We start from the raw sequence: 25107 nt of genomic DNA on the forward strand, positions 1-25107 counted from the left end.
CAGTCCTAGGAATCTTTCAAGTTTTAACTGGGAAGAGGACACAGGATTGGAGAGAGAGAGAGAAGGAGATTGTGGTTAGGTTGAAAAAAGAAGACGGAAAGGAAAAGGGGAAGCTTGAAAAGCCCTCGAAAACCCCTTCGCTGGGTTATTTTTGTATAGTGTACTTAGGTATTAAGTACTTGATTTTATGTAACAATATTTCCTTTTACTAAACGTTAACCTAGTCCTTCTCCAGAGCGGCCGTGACGGTTTCAAAGGCCTTCACTCGACCACCTGCAAGGTTTTTGTTTGTCGTCTGCACAACAATGCGCTTGTACGTCGTGAGACTCGGTGAGCCGCTGTCGGTGAGTTGCAGGATGAAGTGGAGGGCCATGCCTTTCTCCAGCGCCTTGCCGGTGACGATTTCGACAGCGCATTTTTCTGGCGGGGGTATGGTGATTTTGATGGCTTTATTATCTTCATCCAGTGCCTGTAACTCGAGGTCGGGGACTTGCCAGAAAATCAGGGACTGTGCGGATGTCGGCTCCTTGTACTGGAACCACTTGAACGTCAAGGTGTCGCCGTCCGGGTCGTAACTCTGGGATGCGTCGAGGGTGAGCTCTGTCCCGGCTTCGGCTTCGAGGAGGAGTGGCTCCGGGCCGGGTGTGCTGTCGTTGACAATCGTCACAGGGGCGTGGTTCGTTTTCCTTCGGTCGTCGGTCAGTGTCCACTGCATCCGCGCGGCGAAGTCGTCTTGGTAGTGTTCCCGCCACCGCCAGATGGTGGCATGGGAACTGCGGAATTTCTGGCCATTTTTCCCAACGACTTCGTCGCTTGCATCGTGATAGTGGTTTGTCGACCCGCCCAGGTCGAGGCGCGTATATCTTCCGCCCCAGCTACCCCATTCAGGATGCTCAGGGTCTCCGAGGCCGTTTTGGATGAGGTACAGAAAGGTGGGCGTGTCTCCTTCCATGATGAATGCATAGTCGGGGTAAGCTTTGCCCAATGGTCCGATCTGGATGTGCTCTTTCAGCCACTCTTTTGTGATTTTGCTTTTATCGGGCCCGCCTAGGTCAAGAGGCATCAAGATGTCTCCGGAGATTCCAGTCCAGGCAGCGCTTGAGTATTCATTCCACCCATGGACGGAGCAGATGTAGAAGATGTCCGGAAAGTTTAGTCGAATCCAGACGCCTGTGTCATCTTGGTCGGAAATGGTGTACACACGCAGTTTCGAGCGGAAACGAGCAAAGTCTGTTGCCGACCTGGCCTTTTGGACGTGGCTCAATGCTTGCGCAAGCGTGTTGACACCCCCCCAGCAAATCACCCACAACGGACTGTCTGACTGGTCCACTTGTTCTATCAACAATGCCGATCCGTCGCTCAACGGGACGCCATCCTTCAGAGCCTCTTTGCCGTACAGAGACGGGCCAGTCTTGATGATGGATAGAAAATAAGCAGCATCAGTGTACTGGTTCTCCGGATGTACGTGCGCGTTGAGGTTGTTCACCACTTGCCCGTACGCCTTCACGATGGTTTCCATGTCCTCTGGGTGAACTTTGGACCTCATCCATGTCGACGTGCAAGCGACCAGACCGCGAGTGTCGAATTCATTCGAATAGAGCAAATAGCGGACTAGCGATTCTGCGTCATCGGGCTCATTAGAGATATCAGAGATGACGAAAACCCGGGGTTTGGTCTTGCAAACTCGAAGTCTCTGTTGTTCAGCCATACTGTGCCGCAACTGTTTGAAGACTGTAGTCCGACCAAGACGCCTTGGAATACCTGGATGTATAAGGTCTCTCGAGTCTCAATTCTGTCGACACTACGACAGGTATATCATCCCCGGGCTCGGCATCTTCCCAGATTAAAGTCATACGGAACTGGGCATGTCTACTATGTAGATTCTCCCCAAGTCTGTCATCGGTCGAGGCTAATCTCAGTATGGAAGTTGTAGGCATTTGGAGCCATCTGCTAAATCAAAATAGGCAAAAACTACCACCGGTCAAACAGCGAGAGTCAGTGCTCAATCACAAAAGATGATGACCACCGTTCCCTGTACTGCTGGGATTACCGCTCGCCACTTGGGCGAAGGGTTCGAGGAAGAATAAGGTGCAGACAGACAAGGATGACTGGCGCATTTTACTTCAATTGATCTCAGGAAGCACACAGTCGTAAGTCGTATCGTGACTACACGTATCAACCACGGCAATGAATTCATGTCTATCTATATAACAAAGCCGTCCAGACTGCGAATGTCCCGCCATTTGAGGTTCAAGTTCCTTTGTAGACATTGCTTGTGCAGTGTTTCTTGGGTCATCTCTATCTACATGTTACAGCAAGCGCCCGTCCGTAGTGTTGTTGCTAACAGGAGGGTGTCTGACACCTTACTTTCACTGTGAAGCCTCTTATCAAGAGCTACAAGTATTTCTACTGAAATATCTTGTACTTGATGAGCCCATCTCGACAGGTTACCATTGTAGGGGGACCTGTACCCCAAGCAACCCCCCGCGTTAAGCTTTATGGGGTTGCCACGCGGTCAAGCTCTCCGCACCCTGGAGCCCTACACCTTCCACCTAAGGAAGCCTCCTCCGGGCCCCCTTGGCCCCTTAGCCCAGATACCTGTGGCGCTCTGACTGGGTATTTAACTAACTAGTACCGCGCTTAATTGCGCAGTGGGCATAGGCACCTAACTAGGCACCTACCAAGCCATTTTAACTAGTTAGTCAGGCAGTTTTGGATCACGCGCTTCGTCACAAAATTCTGTGCGACTGCGCTTGGCCTCGTCCATCCTTCTCTGACAAAATTCCATACGCACCCGTTTTCCACCATCGCTGTCCAATAGATGCAGCAAGGACCTGCATATGCTCTGTTCCGGGACCTCATCGAGTGACACCACTCTCTGCGGTGGATAGCAACGTCCAATAAACTCAGAAAGCCTTTCAAATGGTTTGAGCCGGGCGACAATGGGCTGCGATGGACGCCGAATCGATCGCGACACAGTTCGTATCGCCTGGCGCAGTCTCCAATGAAAGCATTTTCGACGAATATGCTGCCGACCCGCGCTTCCAACAGCTTCAAACCGAGCTGAGGTCATGGCTGGTCGTGGGGGCGAACCACTGGGATCAAACTCGCGAAACCAGCCCGTTGTCTCCGGACCCTCTGAGCCTCGCTCCTCGACATAAGCCCGGGTACCAGTATCTCTGGGACCATCTCGAAAACCGGGCGGCGGACCAGATCCCTCTAGAGTCGAAAATCAAGTACCTCCACGTCTGGATCACCGAGTGTGCACCGTGGCTGGACATGTTCGACACGGAGCGTCATTTCGGTCTACAGGTGCCCATCATTGCGCAGGAGTCAGCGGCCGTCTTTCACGCCCTTTTGGCCCTCGCGGCCCGCACCGCCGAACGGCGAGGATATACGAAGGGCTCCCGCGACAGCTTAGAGCTGTACTCGCAGGCCATTTCCTCGCTCACGTCCTCGCTGAACACAAAGGATCCCCATGTGATGGTCACGGCATGTCTCCTCTGCGTCCTGGAAATGATGAGTGTCAGCCCCCAAGACTGGAGGCGACACGTCGAGGGCTGCGCTGCCCTCTTTGCCTCGTCCGGCATCAATGGCTTCTCCGGCGGGTTGTTGCAGGCCGTCTTCTGGTGCTATGCGCGAATGGACCTCTGTGGCGCCATCATAGCCGACGGCGCCGAGGCGACCATCCTGCCCATCGACAAGTGGGCGTTGTTACCCGGCTTGCCAAGCTCCGACCCGGGGACGCAAGAAGCAATCACGCGCGAGTTCTTGACCAGGGGCCACCAGGTCCCCGACATGTACGCCAATTATGCCGTCTACCTGTGCGCCAAGGTCTGCGACCTCCTCGCCCGCCGCACGAGATGCGTCGAGTACGGCGAAGACAACGGCTGCGACCGCGACAACTTCGCCCGCGAATGGGCCGTGCTGTGGACGGAGCTTCAGGAATGGTACACGCAACGCCGGCCGGAGATGATGCCCGTCAAAGCGACCAAGTCCGGGCCCGAGAGCTCCCCCTTCCCCATGATCTTCTTCGCTCACTGGGCCGCCATCTCGAGCAACCAGCTCTACCACACCGCCTGCATCCTGATGCTGGAGATTAGGACTGAGGAGACCTGCGACCCATTCGACACGGTGTACTCACCCCTGTGGCACGCGCGGCGGGTCGTGGGGATTTCACTGACAAACCCGCACCCTGGATGTATCAACAACGCGATCCAACCTCTGCACACGGCAGGCAAGTTCTTCACCCATCTGGAGGAACAGTCTATCATCGTCAAGCTGATTGACTCGATCGAAGCACGCACAGGGTGGGGATCCCGATGGCGTGTCAAGGATTTGGAAGCAGTATGGGGTTATCGTCGTGGGTTTTTCTCTTCGTGAAGTCCTTCACCTTGTCGCACAGACACTACGAAATATTAATTCGATGGGGGGGGTTCTCCCATTCGAACCCGGCTCGGAGCATGCCGCGCTAGAGTGTATGTAAAAAAAATATTCCTTGAATCTGGCAATAATTGCCTCCGCTCGTTACATATCGGGACGCCCACATTGTACCTAAGTACCTAGTAGTTCTCCCTCTTCCCTGATAAAGTGATATCAGATCCAGGACTTGGACTTGCGTCTCTACAGAGGGCACTACTGAACAGGACGGGATATGTATCTCTTTTTTTTTTCCGGTCTCACAATCTTTCACATTTCCTCTCCACATATTTTGATAAATCTAGCGAAACAGTGTTCCAAAGATCGCGGGGAGCTTTCCCTACATCTGACACCCACCATCCGATTGTGGGAGAAAGGAAAGGGGTTTATGATCTACAGGAAATGTTTGCGCTAATGTACTGTTATATACTGGATGGTAAAGAGGGACGCGCTTTACTCGAAGCAATCCCGCTCGGGTTTATTCAGGCGGAAGGCGAGGGGGGAAAAGTGTCCCCATCATGTGTTTGGAATAGTAAGACGAGTCCTCCTTCATCCTGCGATGGATGGCGAGCGTTTCTGGCTCTCTCTCCCCTGCCACCCGCTTCTCTCTCTCAAGGGGAAAAGAGAAGAAAATCTTCACTCCCCGGGACGCTTGGCCCCGCTCATAAAGGCGTCGACAGCTTGATCATAAATTTCTGCCTCGTTGCCTGTGTTCCCGTGAGAAACGAGTGTCACTTCACCTCGCCGCCTTCAATCATAATGGGAGTCGCGAAACAGCGCTTTGTCAGGCCCCAGGTACTCCCACAGCCGTTTCTATCCCTCTCAGTAAGCACCAAACAACATCAATGGCCGACAGAAATATATTGAGGGAGGGGGGAAGGAAAGGGGCGAGAAAAGGGAGAGCGGGAGGGGGGATGGGAGAGCACTATGGAGGACATACCAGCTGACTCCATAGCTTGTGGTTGATCTCTTTCGAGAGCAGCATCGTCGAGCCCAGGGCAAACGACTGGACTGTATTTGGGGCATCTGGGTCTCTCGGAAGGAAATAAGTTGGCTTGTCAAACCCAAGCGCCGGCTGCCCCAGGCAAGACGACGCATTAAAATCAGAAAGACGGGCATTAAGATCTTCGTCAAGCAGGACCTGTTTAAGATTAAGATCTGAATGAATAATCTCTCTTGCGTGGATCACAGTAATTTCTTCGATAATTTTTTATCCTCATCGAACCACTAGATGACGTGGGATCTCGTCTTTGTATCGATCGAGGTAGTCTGTCATATTGCCATTCGGGTAGAAGACGAGGTCAATATACTCATCGGCATCGTCTGGGATCCATTGCGCGATGCGAGCGTGATTTCCTATTTGCCTATACGCCACTTTTTTCATTTCGGACCGTGATGGTAGGGTCTTCTGGGTATGTAGACTCTTCAGGAAATTTCGAAATGATTCTGCCCTCAATGAAATACACCTGGCTGAAGATTCCATGATGAAGTGGAGGACGTGAAGGCCTCAGACGCATCTGGGTGAAAGCGGTTGCGGAGTGAAGTAGGCAGGCTCATCTGCACCGAGTCTGTTACCTGAGCCGGCTTCTGTCACAGCCAAGATGGAGTACGCTGTGTTATCGAGGATAGTCTCACGTCGTCGGAGGGTGATGGTGGTGGAGGGTGACGACTGAACTCTGTGCGGGAAATATTGAGGTGGTGGTCAAGCCATCGGTGGCTGGCAATCCAAGCCTCTACCCGGACAATTAGGCTCCGAACCCCTCCAGTCCTTACTTCAACACCAACTCAGAGGCGGGAGTTCGGCCCCTGGAACCAGCCTCGGGGACGCCTGGGCATCTCCACAGTAAACGTCAAGTTGCTGGTAGGACGTTGATTGATCAGCCACTCATCTACGCCCGTTGGTTATGTGGCGATTGTATTATCAGATCAGCCTTGTCTGCCCCCCATTCGCCTGCCTCAGGATCAAGACATTATTTTTCCTTCCATTCGCCTCTGCCGATTTCGCTGCCTTCTACCCACTAATTAGACATCCTGCAACTCTTACGGACTGTTTGAGATGTCGGCCGCTGCAAGCCGAATCGCATAGATTAACCTGAATCTACGTCACAAGCCTCACCTTGCCCGCAGTGACTCCAAGGTCACCCTCCAACAACCCGTCCGCATCCATTCCCTCCTCCGACATCAAACATGCACCAGACCTTCACAGGTAGTGGCCGAAAACCTCGCCAGGTCAACCTCTCCGGTCGTACCAACACAAATCCATGGGCATCCCTCCCTAAACCTGGGCATTCCACTGCTCCCGCCGCAAGCAATACAGTTGCCCAAGCTCAGGCAGAGCGGGCGAGGAGACAGCAAGAGAGAGAAAGATCCAATGCCACAAAGACTCTACAGAGGCTATGGCGCGGTCACGCGAGTCGACGAGAACAGAAATCGCAATGGAGACAAGAGTGGGACAAGAACGAACAACAGAGACTGGGCGAGTCAAGTCGAGTGGACTACCAAAGTCTTGTGAACGCAGGCGCGACAATTCCGGCCTATGATAACTCGCTACAGATCCTCCTCCAGTTGCGGCTGCTGCTCAGATTTCAAGAGTTCAGACGGGGCAGGCCAAGGGATGACATGGATCTACTCAGACTGCTCTACTTCGGCCAGGCCCTTGATCACACCTTGGGCTCGTTACGAGTCGAGTTGAATGACAGCTGGAGGTCTAACCTCTCTCGTCTGGGACTGGTTGAAGTTTGCCATCTCAAGAGTATCATCAGCGACCACACACAGCATGACAGAATATCCTACGGACCGAGGTTACTAAGAATGATCGCCATGTTGGTTGAGTATATTCCAGACGAGATAGCCAGGGATTCGATCATCTACTTTGAGGTGATTGACTTAGCATTACGCAGACAAGAGGAGGAGAGATGGCGACGATGCTCGGTTGATGCAATAGCTGCTCTTCTGAAATCTTCTTCCACTCAAAAACGAATGGCATACGCTGCTTTCGCAGCCAAATTCCTGACTAAAGATTCATTTTCAGGAAGCAACGACACTCTGAAAGAGCTTTCCTTTTCCCTAAGTCTGCAAGAGTTGACTCAGGCAATTACGGAGGAGCTTGAGAACATGGACAGGACTGGAAAACGTATATTGACTCCTACCCAGTTATTGTGGCAACTAGCTCATCTCATATGTATTCACGACATTCTACATGAAGGTTACGCTGGTCAGAGTACGTATCTCGAAGCAGTCTCGGCCCTCTTGGGGGAGTGCGCAAACGAGGTTGCCGAGAGGATCGAACTGACCGATCAGCCCATGCTCAACAGTGGTAGCAGGAGTGCTCCCGAACCCTTGCCGGCTTTTGTGAAAGACATGATCACAAAACTCCCGGAGCAAGATAACCTCCGTGCCATTCTGAAAGAAATGGGGTCATCAACAGCCTCAACAACAACTACGGCTGGTGCAGACTTTCAATCTGCGAAGCGACTGGCGAATTTTGCGGTTGCTTTGCTGAGGGCTTTCCCTACCCGGGCACAGGACATTCGAATGTCTTTATATCAAAGCTCTGTCAGTTCAGTCGAGAACGCAGATATGTCCACTATCCAATATTTCTGGAATGTGGCACGCACGACCAGTGTTTTTGACAAGATCTCCCAAGACTATCGCGTTGTGCTATCAGTCTTGAGAGAGGCGGCTCCAAGGACCAATCAAATCGGACAAGGACAATTATCCAGAAATGAAATTGCTCTATGGCGTGATGAGTGGCGGATCATCTTGCTCTTCCTCGAGCTGTATACGTTTGTCCTCAAATTCATGGACGATGACGATTTCTTCTCCTACGAGAAGTTGCACGCATTTGGAGCCGCAACAGGTTCACACACAAGCTTGTTGTCGAGAAAAGGATCCCTCCCCTTGGAGGAAGTGGCGCTGATGACCACATTCTTGAAGAATCTGGCTTTTACCCTGTACTGGAATGCAGCAGACTTGGTCGAGAGCAACGATCAGGAAGATGAACTAGCCATATCTGAACTTTTTGCCAGCCCGGGCCGTGCGTCTGTCAAGAATACCGAAAAGAAGCAACAGACTTTGACTGGCAATGGTGTCTCGCAAGGCTACCTCAAGGGGTTAGTCACGGGCTTGCTACGCATGCTACATGAGAGAGACTCTAGACGGTCATTCGTACCCGCCGAACACTGGTTAATGACCAATCAGGTCAGCATGGCTGGGTTCATTCCCGCTGTCGTTGCAGAGGAAGAGAAGAGGCACGAACTGGGCGGTGAAGATGACACTGAGGACGAGGAGAACGATTTTGACAATGACACCGAACTGGATATGTCCATGGGCTCGTTGGCGGGTGAGTCGCTCATGCGCTCCATGTTTGGTATCCGACCTGCACACATTCCAAGAAACCGAGTGTCGAGACAACACGAACAGGCAGAAAAACAGCGGATGCAGGCCAGGAAGAAGCGACAGTTGGAGGCATTGGCACCACGCCTTGAAATCCTTCGCAATCTCCCGTTCTTCATCCCATTCGAAACCAGAGTTCAGATCTTCCGCGAATTTGTCCATCGAGACCAGCTTCGCCGACGGAACGGCGTCACTGACCCGGATACCTGGCGTATGGTCGTAAGTGCTACTCAAGGTCGAACTGTTGACGGCCGGCCGGTTGGTATTGACATCCTCTCCAAACATCATGCCCAAATTCATCGGGACAAGGTCTTTACAGATGCGTACGAGGCTTTCTATGGGCTTGGGGAAGGGCTCAAAGAACCCATCCAGATCACCTTTATTGACCAATTTGGGACTCCAGAAGCTGGTATTGATGGGGGTGGTGTGACCAAAGAATTTCTCATTAGCGTGACCAACGAAGCGTTTGATCCCGACGCCAAGCTGCCGATGTTCAAGGAGAACGCGCAGAGGTACTTGTACCCGAATCCTACGATCTACCAGGAAACGGCCGAGTACCTCAGAGTCGCCGGGGTCCGATGGGGTACCCAGGGGATGGCGTTTCCGATGGCTGAATTTCTCCGCCGATACCAGTTCCTGGGTCGCATTGTTGGGAAGTGCCTGTACGAAGGTATCCTGATCGACGTCACCTTTGCTGGCTTCTTCTTGCTGAAGTGGGCACTGACTGGCGGGACCACGGTTGGATCAAACGAGTCCGCCTATCGAGCAACGATCAACGACCTTCGGGAATACGACGAGGAGTTGTACCAGGGCCTCCTGAAGCTGAAGAACTATACAGGGGATGTTGAGACGGACTTTTCGCTTGACTTTACGGTTACTGACACGATTACGATTGAAGACGACGATGGCAAAAAAGTGCACAAGACATTCGTGACTGAACTGCTTCCGAATGGCGCGAATACTCCCGTCACTAACGCCAACCGATTGCTCTACATCGACCGAATTGTGAGATATCGATTACAGCAGCAACCCAAGGCAGTGACGGATGCATTCCTCCGAGGCCTCGGTCAGATCATTCAGCCCATGTGGCTCGCCATGTTCAATCAAAAGGAATTGCAGAAGCTCGTTGGTGGGGACAACAAGGAACTCGACATTGCTGATCTCCGGCGCAACACCCAATATGGGGGAGTCTACGCTATCGGCGATGACGGCCTGGAGCATCCCACGATACAACTGTTCTGGAAAGCCCTCCAGGAGATGTCAGACGAAGACAGACGGAAAGTGCTCAAGTTTGTCACCAGCACTCCTCGAGCACCGCTGCTAGGATTTAGTCATTTGAACCCGAAATTCAGCATCCGTGATTCTAGCGGTGACCAGGATCGACTCCCGAGCACCTCGACCTGTGTGAACCTGCTCAAGTTACCTCGATACGAAGATCTCAAGACGATGAAAGAGAAGATTCTATACGCCGTCAATTCGGGTGCTGGATTTGATTTGTCATGAGAGGATAGAACACGGTACTGCTAGTCTTTTAGTCTCTTCGTCGCGACTGGGCGAAGCGGAGATGTTGGGTCGATGGTCATTCTTCTTTTCGAGGAATATAGTAGAGAGATACGAGGATGGGCATTGGGCGAAGAAGATAAGCCCGAATCGATATTTGCCTGATGCCACCATCGAGAAAGTGTCTGTATTTCCTTGGTCGTCCCCCATTTCCCCAGCATCTTGATCTCATATTTGTCATGACCATCAGCTCTTACCGGGGGCTACCGTATGCGCCGCCAACCCAGAGCCGCGGTGCTTGTAGTCGTCAGCAACCACGATACAATACCCGAATTGGGACGGACGGATCTCCGCCTTTATCCTCCTTTTCTCTTTTCTCTCCGGACCGCTAAACAGGGTAATAGTTACTTTGGGGATTCTTGAATTCATTGTTTTGTGAAGGAAGGAAGAAGCAATCCATGCCGCTTTTGGATCGGGGAGTGCATGTAATAACTAATTTCCCTGCTCGGTAGAATCCTTTTTTGTTTGGGCGACTTCGACTCGATTAATTAGGTTATTGTCCTTTGCATCGTCGATGGAGGAGGACCGAGGACGAGATAGGTAGCGAGGTAGGTAGGGAGATACAGGATCAGGTTGGTCCCCGTCGCTCGCTTTGGGATCGTTTCCGTGGCCCGGCCTTGGCCAATGTGAAGACGCCTGGACAAAGACACGTCGAAAGCACGAGTAGATTCGTCGCCGTGGGCCCCAAGAGCTAGGCGGAGCAGGGGGGGAGGGGACGAGTTCTGTACTTGATTGGTAAGAAAGTCTTTGATGGAGCGTGAGAGTCGTGCTATCATGTAAGCCGACAACAGGTCAGGCATGGCAGGGACGAAGTAGGGAGGGAGGGAGGCCTTGGACAAATATCCCCAGGTGTTTGATTGTCTCACACCATCTATTGATCCTCCATCCGTCTATCCATCATCGATTGAGGGCCATCTCTTTTACTCACTTGAAAAGTACTTGCTCGGGTGCGCAGAAAGATCCTGGAAGTTTAGCGTGCAGGTACTGAGTATATTCTACCAGAGACAGTTACACCTCTTTGTCTCTTTATCTGGGTTGATCGCAAAAAAGACATTCGCGCAACCGCCGCAAAGATGAAAGAACCGCCCAAGCTCTCGGCGGGAGACTACTTCTCCTTGCTATACACCGTGACCCGTGCTGGTAAGTCCCTCGCCTGTCTGCCTCTCTCACCCGAGCTTGTGAGATGGTTTCGAGAGAACTAATGCTGGATTTCGTCACATAGTGGGCACATTAACCTTCGCTACCCTCACGGGCTGGTCGAGAGGCGATGATTGTCCGCGGGACTACAAGCGGCACGTCATCTACAGCACTTGTCGGACGTTGTTTGCGCACTTGTCGGTCAAGCAGATGCAGGCCCTACAGCCGACCACGAGCGCGGGTTACACGGCTTTTGCGAAGAAGCAGAAGTTCGACCCCGAGATTGTAGAGCTGGACGACGGTGCCTTGGGGTGCTTCATGGGGCCCAAGACGGCGAAGAAGACGCTCGTGTGGTTCCATGGTGGAGGATACACCTTCCCAGCGGCCGATCCGCACTGGGCCATGCTCTGGGATTTCATGGAGCTGGCTAAAAAGAACGACGAGCAGCTTCGAGTCATGGTTCTGGAGTATGAACTCACTCCCCATGGCTATTACCCGTTGCAACTCAAGCAGGCCGTCGCGGGGATCAAGCATCTGTTGGATTCTGGGTTGAAGCCGTCACAGGTGAGCGAGAAATGGTCCCTCTACCCTGGATGCCGTGGGATCAGTCCTGACTGACCTGCCGCGGGGAGCACACAGATTCTGTTTGGCGGTGATTCAGCTGGAGGTAACCTCGCTGCAGCGCTGATCGGTCATCTCTCGCATCCTCACCCTAGCGTATCTCCCATCTCCATCTCCAGTAATCTGGGAGGGGCGCTCTTGGTCTCTCCTTGGGCCTCGTTCACACAAGAGCGGGAGTCCTGGAAGAAGAACTTCAAAAAGGACGCACTGGTCCCGGTGACAGTGAAACTATGGTCCGACAACTTCATGGTCAAATCACCGGTAGACAACTGGAACCAACCGGCAGAAGCGCCGGCTGACTGGTGGAGAGACATCAAGGTGGACAATGTGGCCATCGTGGGAGGGGAGAATGAGGTTCTCATCGACGATATCCGGGAACTCGCAGAGAAGATGAAGGTACGTCGCGACTGATCCCAAAAGCCTGAGTGTTGAGGCTGACGCTGAGATTTAGGTGCACAATCCTACACTCGAGTACCTGGAAGCCCCCAGCGAAGCGCATGATTCCATAGTCATGGATAGATCGTTTGGGTTCAAGGACGAGTTGGCATCGGAGCAGTTCATCCACAAGTGGGTTCTGGGCAGGTTGAAGTAGAGCAGGCGTGGAGGGATCACCACACAACTTGTCGGCGAGGTTGTCTTGATATTACTTGATTGTTGCGGGCAAGAATTCGCGGAATGGCGCCTTATGTGTATGTTGGGCGCACCGCAGCCACTCCTCACAGGCAGCTCCATAATTATCTCGATCCCCATCAACCTCCCCTCCATCGTACTAACTCCTAGGTCCTGAAGTCCCTAGACCACCTTGGCCAGCAGGGCCGCCTAAAAGCCAAAGGGAAAAGAGAAACCTGGGCCCGCCCCCATCCACCAATTCGATTGTTTCCTTTCCCACACCTCTCCAATGGCTTGACGGCACCAAGTTCCCTGCCAACTCTTTCTCTCGGCTCACGATGCCCTGCGTGCCCTGCTTAGATCCCACACCACGATCCATCCCTTTCCCGTGAAAACGAGCTGCCAAAGAGATCCATCATTCGCTGCCCAAGTTTTTGCCTTGCGACCTTGAATTTCTGGGGCCCTACAAGTCGCCATCACCCCAGCTCCTCTACAAAAAAGCAAATTACAACTCCCCCATCCATGTCGAATGCGCAGGTCGCAGCCTCGCTCCTCGTCAGGCCATTCCCAGTCCCGTGATCCTAATATTCGACCTTTCCAGTCCGAATCACTCGATCCTACTGCAGCCGGCGGGCCCGCCATCGAACTTGCGACCTTTGCCGGCCCCGAATCCTCGAACGGAGGAAGATACAAGGATAGAGAGCGGGACGCAAGACAGTCGCAGAGACGGCTCCTCAAACTCCAAGAACTCGCCGAACGAGACAACGAGATGAAGTTCTCCCACAGCATTCAGTTCAACGCTGTTCCGGACTGGAGCAGCAACTACATATCCTATAGCAACCTCAAGAAACTCATCTACACCCTCGAGAAACAGATCAACCGGCCGGTGGGCGAGACCCAACCCCAAGATGAAGAACACACCTCCCTGCTGGGCGTCACGCTCGATCCGGACACTACATTCAAGCGCATGCTGGACTCGGAGTTGGACAAGGTCTGTTCCTTTTACAGGTTGAAAGAGCTAGAGATCTTTGGCGAACTGGACCAGTTGTTGAAAGATGTCGAGGCCTACAAGGTCGATACGCGCGATGTGGACATGGACGAAGTCGTGGAAGTGGAGAATCGTCGGAAGACCGTGCGCTCAAACAGCATATTCAATGTCCCCTTCCGTCGACGGAGAAGGGCTTCGACGATGAGTGTGAGCTTGGAGGAACCCGAGGGCGAGGATGACAGCGATAGCGACGCTGAAGACAATGCCGCGATGCTCAGGAAGCCGACAACGTCGAACCGTCCAAGGAGTAAAAGCACTTGGAACACAGATGGATCGGACCACTCTGCCCTGGCCGAGTCCCGCGAAGACCTACGAGCACCGGACTCGCCCGTGTTTCTTAGGAGGAGACCGAGCTTGGCCATGGAACTCGAGGCCTCCGACCCGGGCCATCTATCGTCGTTGTACGATTCGGGAATTAATCTAAAAAAGCGCATCATCAGCACCTACGTGTCGTTATGTGAGTTGAAGTCCTTCATCCAACTCAACCACACCGGCTTTAAGAAAGCGGCCAAGAAATACGACAAGGTGTGCAACCGAGATATTCGAAAGGACTACATGGAGAAGTCGGTCAACCCGTCCTACCCGTTTCAGGAGAAGACCATGTTTCATCTGGATGAGAATATCGCGAGGGTAGAGAAGGCATACGCTGAGGTCGTCACCAAGGGCGACCAGAGCATGGCCCGCAGAGAGCTTCGTCTCCATCTCCGTGAACATGTCGTATGGGAGCGAAACACGGTCTGGCGAGAGATGATTGGTATCGAGCGGAAAGCTCAAGCGGCCAACTTTGGTATCAGGCAGACCTTGCTGGGCGGAGTACAGGACCCGTCAAAGGCACGACTGCAGGGTGACCGAGAAGCTATCGACACAAAGGAAATTGTTACTCCTGTGGGTCGATACAGGTGCCCGAAGTGGTTGTTCAGTGGCACCTTGTTCACTCTTCTCGCTATTCTGGCGGTTTTCCTGGTTCTGCTGTACGTCCCGATCATGAAGAGTCCAGAGCAGCAAAATTGCTTGGCCATGCTGATCTTTGTGTCGTTGCTGTGGGCCACTGAGGTGATTCCCCTCTTTGTCACCTCTCTGCTGATCCCTTTTTTGGTGGTTGTCCTTCGAATCATGCGATCAGATGACAAACCTCATCATCGACTGAACTCCAAGGATGCAACCAAGGCCGTCTTCGCGGCCATGTGGACGCCGGTCATTATGTTGTTGCTCGGCGGCTTCACCATCGCGGCGGCATTGTCGAAATACCACATTGCAAAGATGATGGCAACGTTTGTGCTCAGCAAAGCCGGGACAAAGGCCCGCAACGTGCTCATCACGAACATGTTTGTCGGTATGTTCTTGAGCATGTGGATCTCCAATGTCGCTGCGCCTGTGCTGTGCTTCAGCATCATTCAACCCATATTGCGGAATCTACCATCGGATAGCAATATGTCCAAAGCATTGATTCTGGGAATCGCCCTGGCGTCCAACATCGGCGGCGCTGCTTCGCCCATTGCCTCGCCACAGAACATTATCGCGCTGCAGAACATGAAGCCTCCGCCGAGCTGGGGGATTTGGTTCTTCATCGCTCTGCCTGTGTGCATCCTCAGCATCATCCTGATCTGGCTTTTGCTGGTTGTTAGCTTTAAACCTGGCAAAGGGACCACCATCGTGCCTATCCGACCGATGAAGGACAAGCTTAATGGTGTGCAGTATTTCATCATCCTGGTCACGCTGATCACCATTGTCCTATGGTGTGCTTCTCATCAACTAGAAAGCGTGTTTGGGGATATGGGTGTTATTGCCATTATTCCTCTTGTCTTGTTCTTCGGCACGGGCATTCTGACCAAAGAAGACTTCAACAACTTCTTGTGGACGATCATTATCCTCGCCGCAGGAGGTCTTTCTCTGGGCCGCGCAGTCTCCTCATCGGGGCTGCTCCATTCAATTGCCAGGGGTATCACAGAACGGGTGGACAATCTGTCCATTTATGGAGTCCTCGTGGTCTTTGCGGCACTGGTGCTTGTGGTTGCAACATTCATCAGCCATACTGTGGCGGCACTGATCATCCTGCCGCTAGTGGCACAGGTGGGCGAGAGCATGAAGGAGCCACACCCAAATTTGTTGGTTATGGGTGCGGCGTTGATGTGCTCGGCGGCGATGGGGTTGCCTACGTCCGGGTTTCCGAACATGAGTGAGTTTCTCCCTTCTGTTCATCTAGTGATTGCTTGTTTGGGTCATGATCCCGTGTCTCTGCACGAGGGCTATAGTTTGCCTCTGGGATTTGTCGCTAACAAAATTCCCAGCTGCAATCATGATGGAGGTGCCCGAAACAGGGGTGCGGTATCTTCGAGTGCAACATTTCTTGACCCGCGGCGTCCCAGCATCTGTGATTACATTCGCCATTGTGATTACTGTCGGTTATGGTTTGATGATGGCCGCCGGCCTTTGATTTGGTGCTTGAAGCGTGGATGCCAGCACGTCGTTGAGTTTTGTGCCATTCCTTTTAGATGTTCGTTGGTATATCCTATATTGGGACACTGGAAAATGGGGTACCCCGGGTAGGAGAGGAGAAGGAAAACGGTCTCACCGACCACGGATACGTGTGCAAAATTCGTGAACATAGGCCGTTCCGCTCACACTTGGTATAGACCCGCGTCTCCCGGAGATGTCTTTTTCTCGCTTGGTAAGGCACATGTAGCGGAATAATGTGGACGTGTTTTCCTGCGGTCTCACGAGGACATTACATTATGGGTGTTGGTGTGTGTGTGAAAGAGTGCATAGTGCCTCTGCTTCTGGCCTCTATGCCTCCATGTGTGGTGTTGTACCTCCTCATCCTCCTGTCTTGTTCTTGATCTTGAAGTTCGGGTTCTTCTTTCGATACCCTCTCTTCTGCTTTGACGTTTTATCTTCAAGTTTGTTACGCGATAATCCCTCCTGCCTGTGCTCCATGCCATGGTCCCAGCACCCATTCTGCCACTCGACCACTCGACCACTCACAGTACCAGCACAAACTTTGCCTTGCTCTGCTCTGCTCTACGCTGCGCTTACTTCACAACAACACGCGTCGTCGAGAACTCGACCCCCGCCGCCTCCGGAGCTGAGAGGCCATACGCGAACTGCACCGTCTTGTGCTTCTTGGAGCCGCTGCCTCTGCCTCCACAGAGCTTGAACCCGCCCTGCGCCCACATAATCCCCAGTGCGGGGCCCGGGTGGCCGATACAGAGAACCGACACGGCCAGGGCCATCATGGCGCCGTCGAGGACCATGAATTTGACCTCGTCGTTGGCGAGGGCGCTGCTGAAGCCTTTGCTCAGTTCGGCGACGCGGAAGGAGCAGCGGATCAGGATCGCGAGGGTGGAGATGGCGATTGCTATGTGGGCGGTCAGATGGTCAGCCACGAAGTCAGGCAGGTAGGCAGGATGAGTGGTCTTACGACGAGGGGAACTTACCAGATAGAAAAAGCTTGAACTTCAGACTCCTCCGAAGTGCGGAGCTGTTGCGGTTGACCAGATCCGGGCGTCGGTGCACGGAGAAGATGATCTGGAGACAAACACCGCAAAACGCAGTTGTCGACGCGACCTGGCTGGCAAGCCCCGCAATCAAAAGATCGACCCCGATCTGGTCCAGGCTAAGCGACATGTCCAGCGCGGTCAAGGCGCCCCCAGCGGCCTGCAGGACGAGGGAGAAGAAGTCGCACCCGACGAAAATCACCGTGATGGCGCGCGGGCTGAGCACGCTGAGTCGGGGCCCGTAGACGGCGATGATCCGCGCGAGGCAGATGTAGATGGCGCCAGAGAAGAGGGCCGGCCCGATGGTGAGGCCCACGAGGTAGATTATGAAGTAGTCGTTGTTGAAGTCGTCGTAGTGCAGTCGCACGCGGTACGCGTAGCCCAGAATCTCCAGGCCGATCCCGCCCAGCATGCCAAACATGAAGCCCCATGTGCGGTGCCACACGCCCAGAAATACCTGTGCCAGGCACGCGAGGCTGAAGACCCCGAGGTAGAATGCGTTTCCGGCCAGCGACGGGATGTACCTCAGCTGGCCGTAGTCCTCGACTGAGCAAGTGGCATACGTGCAGGTGACGGGGTCCAAGGTCGAGTTCATGGTCGTTCACGCGGATGTTAATACAAGACAATAGCACTTCAGAGAAGATAGAGACGTGGACACACGAGAGCGAAGAACAGACAAACGACTCAGACCCATTGATGTCTATTACCTTTGCAGACAGCATTTTATATGTGTTTCTCCAGCCAGGAGTTTTTTCCTCTGTAAATGAAATTTATGGCCTCCTGGTCTGCGTCGGTCCATGTCTGGCCCATGCTTGACGAATTCGCTGTGATGAGTGCTCCACCGGGTACTGCGCGCGGCTTGATCGAAGGTCTTTCTTTCCCTTGTTCGCAGGGCTTGGACCAAAGATGGTTGGAGGGAGAAATTGTGGCTGCTACGGAAAATGGTGGGTGCCTGGCAAGGCTCGGTCTTTGAGTTTGGACCATTCCCCTTTCGGTCACTCTGTGGGATTCACTGTCCCCTGCTCTGGGCTTGACCGTCATCAGCGTCTGATTCTTAATGTAACCGCATCCGTGATGCTTGCCAGAGAAAAACACAGCATGGATTCTCTTCTCCTGCGTTATTCCTTCTCGGTCTTTGACTTCTACCCATGTCGCCCACTGCTCCAACCCCGGCGGCAGCCCAGAAGCAGAGGACTCGTACCAACGTTCGGCAATCAAAGTATGGCTGCTTTACGTGCCGGTGAGAACTCCCAATCTATCAATCGAGCTTGGATATCGTCTAACCACTCCTCACAGAGCCCGGCGAATAAAATGCGACGAGGCTAAGCCACACTGCCTGCGCTGCCAGCGAGGGAATCGCACTTGCCAAGGGTATCCCGACGGCGCTCCTCCGAACAGCCAAACGAGCGCCGTGTTGTTCTGTGCCAAACCGGGAAAGGTCGAAGGCATCCATATCAGCAAACCCAAACAGCTGGGGTCAAACCCGGAACTCGACCGTCTGCGTCTCTTGGCCTGCGCCGTGCTTTCACAGGGACGGCCTGGCGCGAGGACAGAGGCAGAGACTGCATTCTGGAGTCACCTCGTGCCCCAGCTCGCATTGTCCATTCCGAGCGTCAGAGAGGCGGCCGCCGCGTTTGGAGCATCCTACGAGCAACAGATGCTGAAACGAACCTGCGACGCCACCAAACTCAAGGCCTTGAAACAAATCACGGCCGCGATGGCGAAAATTCGACAAGACGTCCTCGAGCTCCCCCACGGCCCTTTGCCCATCCTTGTTGCGTGCATCCTGCTGGCCTCGGCTGAAACAATCCAGTACCGACACACTGATGCCTTGCTTCATCTGCGTGGTGCCTACTCCGTCATGAACTCCCGCGAATGGCTTGCTACGAGATCCTCGAACGGCAAAGCTCTGGCAGAGGACGACCTCTCGTGTCTGTTTGGAAAGCTGGACCTGCAAGTCATCACGTATGCGCGGGGAAACTCTCCAGAGCTTCAATACCCTGTGACAGTGGCTGGGTTGAACGACGTAGACCTTGCGGCGTGGACTCCACAAAAGGCAGACCGTGAGCTCTTCCGGACGTTGCACTCTTGTTACGCTTTTGCTACAGTGGCATCTGAATACAAATACCTCCCTCGCGCGGCTGCTCGGGAGACGCTGGTGCCGGAGCAGAGCCGCCACATAGCAAGACTGAAAAGATGGCTTTCGTGTTACCGACAATACTTAAAGACGGATCCGGATATCTCAACACTCAACTATCAGCATGGACTGGTGCTTCAGGCGCACTGCCTCAGCGCACTTATCTATGTCGCGAATATCCTCGACCCGTTGGAAGTGGCATACGACAAGTACGCGCCGCAATTCCAGCAACTCGTCGAGTGTATTGAAGAAGCCATGGGTGCGGGGTCTACCGAAGCCGAGATGCCTACCTATAACTTGGAGATGGGAATGATCGAGCCTCTTTTCTTGACGGCAATCAAGTATCGAGATTCCGAGTGGCGGGCGAGAGCCATATCCTTGCTGTGGAGATGTGGGAGAGAAGGGCCGTAAGTTTTCTTTTGCCTTGTTTTGACAGAAGACGCCATCGCAGCTGCGGTTCACCTAGCGTTTTGGTCGTTGGATAGAAGCTAACCGTCGTCGCATAGATGGTGCGGATATGTTGAAGCGACCGCCGCCGAGTGCGTGGTGCGTGCAGAAGAGACTGCGGTGGCAGCAGCAGCATGCCATGCAACAAGCCTCACACCCACATCCACAGCCTCGTGTGGACAGGCAGCGGCAGCCCCAACGAATCCCGTATTCCTTCCTGGAGACATTCCCGAGCAGGCACGAGTTGCGGGCCACTCTCTGTTTGATATCGTCGAGGACGCCTCCGGCTCCCAATGGGCTGTCGTGGAAATGTCCCGGTGCCGCGACATGGAAGCGATGCTGCTTGACGCGGAACCGCGGCCGAAAGTCACGAAACACTGGTACATGTGGAAGGAGACATGTCGGCTTTAGCAGTCATGATACAGCACACAAGAGAGGAAGGATTTCACCAACAGAACCTTGCCAAGGGCAAACGAGAGGAGAGGCACGATGTGTTGAATTGAACTATTTAGCAATGCAAACAATTCTACCACAGCAAATATCCAGTCGTACGTCCATGGGGCGCGCATCTACGGTTACATGGTCTGCGAAAGCAAGGTGACAACGTGCCAGTGCCTACGAAATGATGTAGCAACGCTGAATGGCAGAAGTAACTCGTATATCCTACAAGCATCTTCGTCAAGGCAGTCAGCCTTTTTCTATTTACAAGTGGATGAGTAGTAGTACTACTTTCAATCTATCATCGAATCTCACTTCGTATAGTCTTGGATATAGACCTTGAGAGGACAGGACATGCTCTTCTACCCCTCCCCCATACACTACCTCCAGCCCTTCCTCTCCCTCTAGGTCTGGTGGTAAGTAACGATCTTTGTCACTTCTTCACCACCACCCCCTCGAACCAATCGTAAATGACGTGATTAGCAAACCTCGCCGCGCCGAGATGACAATGCTGCTCCGCGGCGTCCTCCCGTGTGAACTCGACGTGCGTGGCCCGATCGCCCAGCGCGTCCGCCACCATCTTCGCCTGGCCTTTGGCGAAGTGGTCCTCGACGGCGTCGCACACGAGCACGGGACACCGGATCCGGTCGACCACGTCGGCGATGGTGAAGCGTTTGAGGATCTCGAGGAGCTGCAGCGGCGAGCGGACGTTGAAGGCCCAGCGGCAGTGCGAGAGGGCCCAGCGCAGCGTCGTGGGGACGTTGGGGTCGCGCATCGTGGCCTGGATGGCCTGCATCGCCGCCGTGGCCGCTGCTGTGGGGTCCGCGTTGGCGTCGACGTCGACGGCGGGAGCGAGTTTCTGGTGCGCCATCGCGCTGGCGATCGGGAAGATGGGCGTCCGCGCCATGTCGAACATGCCGTCGACGCAGAAGAGGGCCGCGAGGCGGGGTTCGAAGGCCGCGGCGCGGGCGCACAGGAGTCCGCACAGAGAGTACCCCAGGAGGGCGACCCTGGCGGTGTCGACCCCCGGGAGGGTTTCGACGTGGTCGACGACCGGGCTGACGACCCGCTCCCACTCGAGGATGAAGCCCAGGCCCTGGGACCGCCGCGTGAAGACCTGGCCGGGCCCTTCGAAGCAGACGACGTTGTACCCCCTCTGCAGCGCGGCGACGCCGTGGACGTGGTACATTTCCTCCATGGACCCGTCGAGGCCGCTACACATGATGACCGTGGGCCTTTTTTCGGCGGAATCAGCGTCGGCGCGGAAAAAGATGGTCGGGATCTGGAACCCGCCCGCCAGCGAAGAGATCGTCCTCCGTTCCCCCGGGATCGGGAGCAGGGACATGGCCCGGTCGAAACAGTCCGTCTGCCTGTCCCACACGGCTGGGATGCGCGGGTCGTCCCAGTCCCCGTGGATGTACAGGTCCGCCATGCGGTAGTACGTCGCCGCGCGGAACAGGGCGTCACGCAGCGAGACCGGGTTGCTCATCCTCGCGGCCTGCGCCGCGACGCGTTCTGCTCGTTTGTGGAAGGCCGCGTAGAACGACTCGAAGTCCCCCGGGGCGATCTGGTCGGCCGTGGCGAGCACCTCGCCCACGTCGGCGGCGCCATAGCTGGCCAGGCCGAGGGCGCGGAGGATTTGGTATTGGAACGTGGGATCGGCGCTGAGTTGGACCATCGTGCCCTTGGGACTGGACTGTACAGTACAGTACAGTACTTGTATCGACTTTGTGTGTAGCAGCGGTTTTGCCCGGAAGAGCTTACCTACCGATCGACACTTTCAAACAAAGGCCGAAGAGGATATTTCTCGAAAGGTTCGAGGCTGAGGCTGAGATTGAGGCCTCGTCCACCTACATACAAGTATATACTATATACTATATACCTTCCTTCGCACAAAGTATCCATCGAGGAATCACGGAGCTTTACTTGAACGGGTAATTCGCGCGAGATCCCTGTTTATACTTTGCCTTTGTGCTCTTGTTAAGCTTGCGCGCCAGTGCGTGATGGCATGCATGGGCATAGCATGCGCGAATCACACCACTTTGACTTTAGCCATCATCGTCGACTCGTCGTTCCCATCCCATATGGGGAATTTTTTTTTTTTGTGCCTTTGCGAATCGGAAGACCAGCTATCGCCCAAAAAGTCAAAAATCGGAATCTTGTCCTCATACGGACTTTGAGTTTCATTGTACAAAGAACAAGTCAGTCCCAAGTACAAAGCGATCATGTGAAGACGAGGATGTGTGGATTCGGAGCCAACAGGAAATAAATGGACGGTGGATTTGAGGGCAATGGGGACTTTTGTCAGACCCACAGACAGACAGATTCGGTATTCGGTCCCACGACACATTCAAGTATACCTCGTACAAGTACTTGTGTGACATAAAAGGTACTGTAGATGTTGAAAGCAGCTTCGTTTCTATACTGCAACTGATCAGACTGACGGACCAACCCAACCTAACCCAACCCAACCCGGAACTGGGATAAGTCGTGCAAGAATCCCACGTGTGCGAACCAGGGCGATGAATTGGCTAGACTTGGGCATGCATTCAAGGCTACACGCCTACAAAACCTCGCTTGTCGATTGACACACCCATGTACCGACTAATATTCAGTAGTCATGTACTGACTTGATCTTGATACCGGTCTCGACTCGAATGATGCTTCCTATGTAAATGTGTGTATTGACACCAAAGAATCATTTCATCAAGTCTATGAAAACCAGGGGAACGAACGCGCAATATGTTGAACCCGCTGATCCTCGCGGCGGCCATCGCAGCCACGTTCCCAACGAGGCTGGCGCGGGTAGTTGCAGGCCACTATATCCTCCCCGTCGACAACCTCCCGGCCATCAAGATGTCCTTGTCAGGATACTGTATGTCTAGACGACAACTGCATCGTATGAAAAGCCTGACGCATCCCAGCGGTTTATTCCCAGACCATGAGATTCAGTATTCCCTTTCCGGATAGTCCGTGGGGCGCGAATAGCTCGGAGTACTTGGTACGTAAGCGATTGCACAGTGGTCCTGTTGATTGATGTCCATATCGGGCTCTACATGAGCGTCTGTTCTTGGTCCACGGTACACGAGTACGAGACAAGGCACGAGTAGATGATGGTGCGTGACACTGACACTGACACTCCTCTCTATCTCTCTGTCTAGCAACTCGAGCTCGGAGTCGGGACATGCGAAACCTGCTTCGACGTGGTCTTCGAGGGTCCACGACAAAACCCAGAGCCTCGTCCCAAACACCTCTACCACCCCTACACACAGGACTCTTCGGGTGCCATCCACATCGCCGAAATCACCATCAGCGGCGAATTTCCCGAAGACGATAATACCACGACGAGTGAGGCCCCTACTACGGGAAATCTCCACTTGGCCATCATTTCTGTCGACTCCCAGCCCTTGGACCCCCCTCTTGCGTTCTCGGTGATATGGAACCTCGACAAGCCGACGCAGAGGCTTGGGGGACTGGTGTACAAGCCAGCCCGGCAGGTCATCGAGTTCGCCGAGCATGACGAGTTTCCAGGAGATCCGCGAGTGCCGCCGCTCATGCCGAATGGGACCTGCGAACCGGTGAGGGCGGTGAAGCTGATTGAGCAAGGTATGTCCGTCCGGACATTCGTCAGGTGCAACAGATTGGGAAGGGGAACCAGAGGGGCTAATCTTGTGATGACAGACCAAAAGACCCAGCGTGCCAACTTCGCAGTGACCTGTGAAGGCTGCTTCGCGTTCACCGTCAACACCCCTAACTCACTCGTACGTACCAATCTCATCCCTGAATGACTCTAGATCCCAGCTGGAGAGGAAAGGCAAGGCCGCTTGCTGACCACTACAGATCTTCTCACTCCAACCCCAACCGCAAACCCAGCGCGACCACTTCACCTTTGTCATCAACGGCAAAACGCAGTCACTCTCAGACCAGGGCTGGGGAATCGTCTACGAAGGGGGCTCGAGAATCCAGGTCCAAGCACCCGACGAATTCGACGCGATGCACACCCTCGACATGCTCCTGAGGGCCCGCCACGTGGTGGTCGAGGGGGAATACAGCGAGCTCGGATCCATCGACGCCGTCGAGACGTTCCGCGTCGACTTCTCCATAATCTTGATCGACGGACACCCGCCAGCCGAGCAGATCAGTTTCGCTGGTGAATGGGACGTCCTGCATAGAGTTGACACGCGGCGCATCCCGCGGTGGGAGAGCTTGGTCATGGGCCCGATGCCGATCAGATTTCCTCGCCCGAAAGGCCCGCTGATCTATGTCGATGCCGACGGGCCTCGACGTCCGTTGGGCTCGGGGCCCCGGGTTCCTAGTCAATATGGCCCGAACAGTTTGACGTTCGATGCATTTTTGATGTTTGTGGGCTTTGTAGCAGGCATAGCGATTCCGAGACGCCCGAGACGGCGTGGTTAGCTAGGAAAATAGATTTGTGGTGAGGGCCGTTCATCTTTCCTCTCTCAAAGCACTGTAACAAGGCAAGTCTACAAAAACTTGAAGGGATGTGTCCGGTGAGTATCAAACCTGGTCACTGCAGCCAACCTCGGCCGCCCCATGCTTGTGGACATTGAACACGCCAATGACTTTGCACCGTTGGACGAGGAACGAGAACTCTACCTCGTACAGTATCTCCTAGTTGTACCCCGGAAGGCAGAGTGTGATGACTTGGTCCATACTCGTGATTGGGTAGGTACTTGTTTCCGCCCGAAATTGGCCAAGTACCGAGCACGGCACAACGTAAAAGTCTGAGATTGACCACGTGATACATAATGACATTCCACGGCGGATACCACGTGATGGAC

At 53.9% G+C, this 25107-nt stretch overlaps 8 protein-coding genes across 8 annotated transcripts; 5 read left to right on the plus strand and 3 right to left on the minus strand.

The window, feature by feature from the left end:
• Positions 1-220: 220 nt before the first annotated feature.
• On the minus strand, positions 221-1708 carry AYO21_06768 (hypothetical protein; the record flags this gene model as incomplete). Its single annotated transcript, XM_022656727.1, has 1 exon — positions 221-1708. One exon carries the CDS (start codon positions 1706-1708, stop codon positions 221-223), a length of 1488 nt encoding a protein of 495 aa, XP_022511000.1.
• Positions 1709-2952: 1244 nt separating this feature from the next.
• Positions 2953-4383, plus strand: AYO21_06769 (hypothetical protein; the record flags this gene model as incomplete). Its single annotated transcript, XM_022656728.1, has 1 exon — positions 2953-4383. One exon carries the CDS (start codon positions 2953-2955, stop codon positions 4381-4383), a length of 1431 nt encoding a protein of 476 aa, XP_022511001.1.
• A 2223-nt stretch (positions 4384-6606) lies between these two features.
• Positions 6607-10317, plus strand: AYO21_06770 (hypothetical protein; the record flags this gene model as incomplete). Its single annotated transcript, XM_022656729.1, has 1 exon — positions 6607-10317. One exon carries the CDS (start codon positions 6607-6609, stop codon positions 10315-10317), a length of 3711 nt encoding a protein of 1236 aa, XP_022511002.1.
• Positions 10318-11447: 1130 nt separating this feature from the next.
• AYO21_06771 (hypothetical protein) lies at positions 11448-16223 on the plus strand (the record flags this gene model as incomplete). The annotated part of the gene is made up of 6 exons (XM_022656730.1): positions 11448-11514; positions 11597-12075; positions 12151-12528; positions 12584-12703; positions 13343-15965; positions 16078-16223. The coding sequence occupies 6 exons, from the start codon at positions 11448-11450 to the stop codon at positions 16221-16223; spliced, it is 3813 nt and encodes a 1270-aa protein (XP_022511003.1).
• A 595-nt stretch (positions 16224-16818) lies between these two features.
• On the minus strand, positions 16819-17878 carry AYO21_06772 (hypothetical protein; the record flags this gene model as incomplete). The annotated part of the gene is made up of 2 exons (XM_022656731.1): positions 16819-17144; positions 17224-17878. The coding sequence occupies 2 exons, from the start codon at positions 17876-17878 to the stop codon at positions 16819-16821; spliced, it is 981 nt and encodes a 326-aa protein (XP_022511004.1).
• A 553-nt stretch (positions 17879-18431) lies between these two features.
• Positions 18432-20278, plus strand: AYO21_06773 (hypothetical protein; the record flags this gene model as incomplete). Its single annotated transcript, XM_022656732.1, has 3 exons — positions 18432-18523; positions 18580-19827; positions 19927-20278. The coding sequence occupies 3 exons, from the start codon at positions 18432-18434 to the stop codon at positions 20276-20278; spliced, it is 1692 nt and encodes a 563-aa protein (XP_022511005.1).
• Positions 20279-20738: 460 nt separating this feature from the next.
• AYO21_06774 (hypothetical protein) lies at positions 20739-21983 on the minus strand (the record flags this gene model as incomplete). Its single annotated transcript, XM_022656733.1, has 1 exon — positions 20739-21983. One exon carries the CDS (start codon positions 21981-21983, stop codon positions 20739-20741), a length of 1245 nt encoding a protein of 414 aa, XP_022511006.1.
• Positions 21984-23047: 1064 nt separating this feature from the next.
• AYO21_06775 (hypothetical protein) lies at positions 23048-24721 on the plus strand (the record flags this gene model as incomplete). The annotated part of the gene is made up of 5 exons (XM_022656734.1): positions 23048-23180; positions 23230-23306; positions 23467-23911; positions 23987-24066; positions 24146-24721. The coding sequence occupies 5 exons, from the start codon at positions 23048-23050 to the stop codon at positions 24719-24721; spliced, it is 1311 nt and encodes a 436-aa protein (XP_022511007.1).
• Between the last annotated feature and the right edge of the window lie 386 nt (positions 24722-25107).

The sequence above is a fragment of the Fonsecaea monophora genome, assembly GCF_001642475.1.
Source record: "Fonsecaea monophora strain CBS 269.37 chromosome Unknown Scaff48, whole genome shotgun sequence".
In the NCBI taxonomy this organism is placed as follows: Eukaryota; Fungi; Ascomycota; class Eurotiomycetes; order Chaetothyriales; family Herpotrichiellaceae; genus Fonsecaea; species Fonsecaea monophora.